This window comes from Bubalus kerabau, chromosome 20 (genome assembly GCF_029407905.1).
Source record: "Bubalus kerabau isolate K-KA32 ecotype Philippines breed swamp buffalo chromosome 20, PCC_UOA_SB_1v2, whole genome shotgun sequence".
Classification (NCBI taxonomy): Eukaryota; Metazoa; Chordata; class Mammalia; order Artiodactyla; family Bovidae; genus Bubalus; species Bubalus kerabau.
In genome coordinates this window covers 14,868,046-14,875,773 of record NC_073643.1, presented here as the reverse complement: position 1 = coordinate 14,875,773, position 7,728 = coordinate 14,868,046, and the positions used below count along the sequence as shown (strand labels likewise).

The 7,728-nt window shown below is 43.5% G+C and overlaps 1 protein-coding gene across 1 annotated transcript in view; it reads right to left on the bottom strand.

The window, feature by feature from the left end:
• Window positions 1-5,304: 5,304 nt before the first annotated feature.
• The window catches only part of MYRIP (myosin VIIA and Rab interacting protein), a 224,643-nt gene continuing 222,219 nt past the window's right edge, over window positions 5,305-7,728 (bottom strand). Inside the window, exon 17 of the mRNA XM_055557436.1 lies at window positions 5,305-7,437. Within this exon, the coding sequence (XP_055413411.1) occupies window positions 7,405-7,437 (33 nt within the window). The 3' untranslated portion in view covers window positions 5,305-7,404. The remainder of the gene's footprint in view (window positions 7,438-7,728) is intronic.

The window sequence follows — 7,728 nt, the reverse complement described above, 5'->3', positions numbered from 1 at the left end:
AGTACCTTGGCCACCTGATGCAAAGAGCTGACTCACTGGAAAAGACCCTGATGCTTGGGAAGATAGAAGGCAAAAGGAGAAGGGGGTGACAAAGGAAGAGATAGTTAGATAGCATCACCAACTCAGTGGATATAAATTTGAGGAAACTCTGGGAGATAGTAGAGGACAGAAAAGTGTGGCATACTGCGGTCCATGGGGTCACAAAGAGCTGGACATGACTTAGGGACTGAAAAACAACTCAAAGTATAACCAGCAGCAGCAGCAGCACGCGGGAGCTTGTTAGAAATGTAGCATCATGGGTCCCACCAGGCCTGCTGAATCAGAATTTGCACATTAAAGTCTGAGAAGCACTGCCTTTAATCTTTCATCTTTATCGAACATGATAACTTTGATATAAAACATATTTTTCTGTATTTGAGGACTTGATTCTACCAAACCTGATCCTTCTGAATAACTTCTTTGGGATTTCCAATGTTTGAAGTGCATATTAAAGTTTTTCTGGTCCCTTGAAAGCTCTTTAAAATGCAACACCATTTACCTGCACTTTATCATAATTACAACTCAATTGCAGTGACAGAAGGCTCACAAAACCTACTGTTCTGTAAAATGCAAATTTTGTATGGGAAATACTTCCCCTGGGAGAAAATAAAGTGGCTGTCATTTGAAAAGTTATTTTTAAAGGAATGTACCTAGTGCCTCCTGTACTTTAAAGTTTTGTCAAAAATTTCAAGGAATAGAGGACCCTTTGTGAAAGATCAACATGTACACAGAAAGATACTTCAAAAATGTAACAGAAGTTCCATATTTAACAAAGACAAGTAGTTCAATAGTTGCTTATATACCTTTTATATTGGCATGTGATTTTACTTTTGGTATCCACTCATCTTCATTTCATCACTAACACAAGGATTAATCTAAGGTTATAAAACTAATTTTTCACATAGTGTATCAGTTAGCTATTACTCCATAATAAACAACTCCCAAGCTCAGTACTTTGAAGGAGTAATGATTTATTCTTGTTCATATGTCTACATGTTGGCTGGCGTGGCTTTGATGACCTCCTGGGCTCAATAGACTTGGCTAAAGGTTGGATCTGAATCTGTTCCTCAGGTCAGTGGGCTGCCTGTGGCATGTTCTCATTCAGTTCAGTTCAGTTCAGTCGCTCAGTCGTGTCCAACTCTTTGTGACCCCATGGACAGCAGCACGCCAGGCCTCCCTGTCTATCACCAACTCCCGGAGTTTACCCAAACTCATGTCCATCGAGTCAGTGATACCATCCAGCCATCTCATCCTTTGTCATCCCCTACTCCTTCTTCCCCCAATCCCTCCCAGCAGCAGTCTTTTCCAATGAGTCAACTCTTTGCATGAGGTGGCCAAAGTATTGGAGTTTCAGCTTCAGCGTCAGTCTTTCCAATGAACATCCAGGACTGATCTCCTTTAGGATGGACTGGTTGGATCTCCTTGCAGTCCAAGGGACTCTCAAGAGTCTTCTCCAACACCACAGTTCAAAAGCATCAATTCTTCGGCACTCAGCTTTCTTCATAGCCCAACTCTCACATCCATACATGACCACTGGAAAAACCATAGCCTTGACTAGATGGACCTTTGTTGGCAAAGTAATGTCTCTGATTTTCAATATGCTATCTAGGTTGGTCATAGCTTTTCTTCCAGGGAGTAAGCGTCTTTTAATTTCATGGCTGCAGTCACCATCTGCAGTGATTTTGGAGCCCCCAAAAATAAAGTCTAACGCTGTTTCCACTGTTTCCCCATCTATTTGCCATGAAGTGATGGGACCAGATGCCATGATCTTAGATTTCTGAATGTTGAGCTTTAAGCCAACTTTTTCACTCTCCTCTTTCACTTTCATCAAGAGGCTTTTTAGTTCCTCTTCACTTTCTGCCATAAGGGTGGTGTCATCTGCATATCTGAGGTTGTTGATATTTCTCCCGGCAATCTTGATTCCAGCTTGTGCTTCTTCCAGCCCAGCATTTCTCCTGATGTACTCTGCATATAAGTTAAATAAGCAGGGTGACAATATACAGCCTTGACGTACTCCTTTTGCTATTTGGAACCAATCTGTTGTTCCATGTCATGTTCTCATAGTGAATGGCAAATATAAATGGGCCAACCCAACTCCATAAACATAGTTCAAGTCCCTTATGTAGCTCTTCTTCTATTAATAACATGTCATGAGCCAAAGCAAGTTACATGGCCAAGTCCAAACCAAGGGTTCAGTAATGCTATTGTCTGGATGTTTGTGTCCTCTCAAAATTCATGTGTTGAAACCTGAGCCCTGAGGTGGTAATATGAGGAGGTAAGGCCTCTGGGAGGTAAGTAGGTCGGAAAGGCTCCACTCTCTTGGTTGGGATGAGTGCCCTTTTAAAGGAGGCTCCAGTGAACCCTCTCCATGTGAGGACACGTGAGAAGTCTGCAGCAGCCTTTCCCCACAACCAACTATGCTGGCACTCTGATCTTGGACTCTCGGCCTCCAGAGCTGTGGGAAATACATTTCTGTTGTTTATAAACTTCCCAGTCTTTGGTATTTTTGTTATAGTAGCCAGAGACAGAGAAGTGTGCTCCACCAACCATAAGGCAAGTGACGTGACCAAGCCCAGCTCCAGTGGGGTGAGGCAGTGCCCTCCTCCCAGAGTTAGGGGGATAAGGGAGTGGATATTTGCAGAAAAATAATCTCTTCTACCATGAGTAGAAAAATTGAGGCACAGCATTTTGCAAAATAAATCATTGGTGCTGATAGGCAAATACTTTTCATATTCCAAGAGAAAAAGGAAGACATTGAGGACCTATAGTTACCATTCTGCTGAGAATTTCCTTGTGTGTTACTTCATTGAACCTTTATCTTTCAAAAACTATTTATTTATTTATTTGTCTTGGTGGGTCTCTGTTGCTACACACCAGCTTTCTCTAGGTTCAGTGAGCGGGGGCTACACTTTGCTGCAGAGCATGGGCTTCTCATTGCGCTGGTTTTGCTTGTTGCGGAGCACGGGCTGTAGGCGTGGGCTCAGTGGTTGTGGCGCATAGGCGGCTTAGTTGCTCCACGGCATGCGGGATCTTCCTGGAGCAGGGATCAAACCAATGTTGCAAGGTGAATTCTTAACCACTGGACCACCAGGGAAGCCCTTCACTGAACCTTTTAACAACACCACGAGGAAGCTATTTTAACTCCATTTTACAGATGAGGTGCTAGGTCACCAAGCTGGCATGTGGGATGTCAAAGAGTAGAGCTCAGTGTTTTCTGGCAGCCTTCAAATGCTATGAATACTGGGTCACTTTATTATTTTTTTTGGCATGGCAAATCAAGCTCTTATTTCTTAGGGGAAAATACTATCTTTACTCTGTTCCTATTTATCCTGGATACAAGAAGAGCTGTAAATTTTCTATAAGTTTAGTTGCCTATCGCTCTCGACACTCAAATTGTTGATTCAAACTGGTTCTCTTGAATACTTGGAGTGTCAGCCCACACTGGCTGCTCAATAGAAGTTTTCTGGGCTTCTGGGTTAGGGTAGCCAAATGCTTGGGTAACTGGAGTGTGTCTGAACCCTCTTAGCTGTTTTCATGTCTTGCTGTCCTATGGGAATGTGGTTGGGGATGGGAGGCAGTGTAGAGAAGTCAGGAATTCTGGTCTGGAAATGCTACCCAGAGAATATCTCAGAGGGTCTCCTGGTGTTGTTCTCCCCGCTGGCCCCATCTGAAATGCCCCACCAACCTAAGTGTTGTGAATGTTTAGCAAATATTGTGTCACGCACATCAATGGGAGCATTGTTGTTATTGTTCACTCACCTAGTCGTGTCCACTCTTTGTGACCCCATGGACTACAGCACGCCAGCCCTCCCTGTCCCTCACCTTTTCCTGAAGTTTGCCCAAGTCCATGTCCATTGCATCAGTGATGCCATCCAGCCATCCCATCCTCTGATGCCTTCCTCTCCCTCTGCCCCCAATCCTTCCCAGCATCAGGGACTTTTCCAATGAGTCATCTGTTCACATCAGATGACTGGAGTTTCAGCTTCAGCATCAGTCCTTCCAACGAGTATTCAGTGTTGATTTCCTTTAGGATTGACTGGTTTGATATCCTTGCTGTCCATGGGATCATAGAGGAAGGTAAACTGAGGATGGGAGGTGACTGGATTTATTCCCTGAATCTGTGTTTTTGCAAGGGATTGTGATGCCCACTCAAGCTTGAGTACTATTGTGTCAGCCTCTCAGGCAGAGAAGGCTCTCAGCTGCTGCTTTTTGCTTAAGCCATAGTTGATTTGCAATATTGTGTTAGTTTCAGGTGTGCAGCTTCAGATTCTTTTCCATTATAGGTTATTACAAGATATTGAATATAGTTCCCTGTGCTATAGAATAAATCCTTGTTGTTTATTTTATATACAGTGATTTGCATCTGTTAATCCCAAACTCCTAATTTATCCCTCCCCACCTTCCCCTTCGGTAACCATAAATTTGGCTTCTATGTATGTTTCGTTACTTAGTTGATTTGCATCATTTTCTTTTGATTCCACGTATAAGTGACATCATATGATATTTGTCTTTCTTTGTCTGATTTACTTCACTCAGTATGACCATCTCTCGGTCCATCTGCTCTTTGCTGCTGTTTTATTCCCTCATTCATTGCAGTTTTGTTGTGGGTTCCTACTCCCATCCGGGGATGGAAGGGGCCAGTGTGTGAGCAGGCCAGCCTCAAGAGGACCAACAACTGCCTCTGAGCCTGTGAAAGGCTCTGAGAGAGTCACTGCCCTACTTCCCGCTCAGCCACACAGTCCCCTCGGAGGTGGGAGCGGCTTTTCCACAGGTGTCCAGGCTTCCCTCCAGGGTCTAACCCAGGGTTCTCACACTCGGCACCACTGACATCTCCGGTTGGGTAATTCTTTGTTTTGGGAGGTACTGTCCTGTGCCCTGGAGGGTGTTTAACAGCATCCCTGGCCGCTGTTTGTGCGTGTCCTGCCCCCAGCAAGTTGTGACAACGTCCCCTGAGGCACAAAAATCACACTGCCCCTCCTCCTGCTTTGAGAACTGCTAGTCTTACCTGAGTGACTGCTCAGTAGAGGTGGTCCTGGGTGATTCTGTTCTCAGGAAGATAAGCAGTGGAGAGGTGAGTGGTATAACCAGAAGGAACATGGGGTATGGGGCAACCATGGCTTTGCATCTTGGCCCTGCCAATGACTAGCCGTTGACTTCCCTACCCCTTCTTCATTCCCAGTCTTCTGTAACCAATAAAACCAAAACCAAAAAACAAAAAAATCACACACCCGCAAACATTATTTTCATAAATGACTTTTACTTCTTGATCATTTTTCTTGACAGTAATTCTTGGCAATGTGCATATAACATGAAGGCAAGCATACTTTCAGAAGTCATCAAAGATATGGTCCTATTGGCCTCATTTTCTTAAACCATTAAAATATTTTCATTTATAAAAATTAATCTAAATATAAATATTGACACTGAAGATCAAAATCACTTGATGACAAAATAATTCTTCTGGAACTATAACATATGCTTATGGATTTTAATAGTAAATTAAATCTTTGCACTTATTTGGCACAAGGAAACCTTTATAAAAATTCAGATGCCATAGAGCAGGCTTCTTCTTCTTTTTTTTTTTGCAAGGCTTACACAGTACACATTTTTGTCAAGGAAAACTGAATATTTTAACACTGTAACACAACAGTAGTTGCTTTTCATGCCTCTTAAAGAAAACGCTCTATTTGGAACTCAGATCTTTTTTGTTGTGTTTTAAAATTGTGTATTTGTTTGCTTTTAACCACGCCAACAGAACGAAAAGCCAAAGATTTACTTTATTTCAAAGGACTCATTTCTGTTGGATAACACATATACAGCATCGGCAAGGAATATTACTGGAAGATAGGTAGACCCCCATCAGGAATGGATCGTAACACACATTTCAGCAGCAAGTCAGGTCTGGAAATGTGCACAGCAGCAAAAGAACAGAGAAGTTGAAAACAACACAGAATGAGGCTTTGTCAGGCATTCAAATTACACTTAGCTTAAAGGTCTGATTTTGGCAAATTAATCACTCTGGCCCTCAGTCTCCTCATCTGAAAAATGGGGATACCTACTGAATAGGGTTGCTATAAGGATTAGAATGATAAGTCCATCGCCTCCTTCAGAGCGGTCCCTTAATAAACATCAGTCATGCTATTCCTTTCCTTCCCATCTTGTACCTTCTTCCTTGGATTCAAAATATACAAGGGGAAAATTTTAAAAAAGGTTGCTAGTACTCAATTAATTGAGTAAAATTCCAACTCCACTTGCTTTTCTAAACACACTCTGAACAGTCATGCATTTGAGACCACACAAGGGGAGTTAGCGTCAACTCTTGCGTCTGTTGAGTTCATAGTCTGTCCTTGCTTTATTCAGACATGCAAGTTTTCTCAGGCTGGTCCTTAACCATTTTTATCTTTAGGGTCTTCTTACTACTTCAGCTGAATATTTATTGGGAGGTAAATTTTGGAGTACAGCATTTCTTGTGTGGTTGTATTCCGCAATCATCCAGATACCTAAAACCTCATTTAGACGCGGTCATTGCTAAACCACATCTTACTGATTCTGGACAATGCACTAAAGTTAAGCCAATGGTGGGCTTTCTCAGGCCCCTCTCCCCTTCAGAGCGGGCAGACTCTCAGCAAGTCCAAGGAAGAGCCCTGAATTCTTGATGAGACATTGTTTCAGACAGACTCGGGCATGGCACGGGTGAGTGAGAGCTTTCTGTCCTGTGGTTTCTGACTGTAAAGTGATGGGAGGAACTGGAGGTGTGGTGGGCGAGAAGCCAGCAGGAACGAGGTGGCTGGAGGGAGACTTTGATATTTGAGGGCTCCCAAGTTAGACAGTCCCTAGTGCTCACTACAGGGGCATTTCACTTTTCTCCTAGGCATTTGTAGGACAGACGTGCCTGTGAGAGATTAGTAAGAACTGATGACTTAAATGTTAATACCCTTCCCTCCACTATCCCCTGACCCCAGCACTGTATTTTGGGTTACAAATTGTTGCATGTAATTCTAGTTGAATCAAAAGGGTAAAAAAAAAAATAAAATAAAGTCTTAAAGACAACACACAGTAGCAAAGTGTACAGGGAAAGGATGCATCTTTTGAACATGGAGCTCTGCTGTCGGAAGCCAGCGTCTTGGGTTTCTGTCTTGGATTCCCCTGGGAGCCTAAGGCAGAGAGTAGGCAAGACCTTGATGCTGAAGTCTGGGTCTGCTTTCTGGTTGAGGTATCAGGCCAGCCCTGTGCAGGGGTGCGCTGTGGCCTCCCCAGGCCCTCTCCTCAGGTGGGAATCCACACAGTAACTCGATGGCTGTTGGGGCAAGGCACTGTCGTGTACGGCCGGAGGCAGTGGGTCACTGGCAGTGGGGTTCCACGGGGCTAATACATCACAGCAGACTCCAGGGCAGGCTCCTGAGGGGCGAAAACGAGCAGATGCAATCAGCCACTTGGAGAAAGCAAGGCGAGGCCATTAACGTCTGCCGCTTTTTTATGTCATAAAAGGTATTCATGCCCATTGCCCAGTGAAACAGTTCACAGCACTCAAAAAGTGATGCATTTCTTACATGTACTTCTTAATCCATCTGAAGTTCATTCTGGTATATGGAGTAAGACAAACTGATTCCCTTCCGACTACATCCCATTGGCTAATTTGCCAAGCACAGTTGTTTTTTGTTTTTTTTTTTTAATTATCTGTACCTTCTC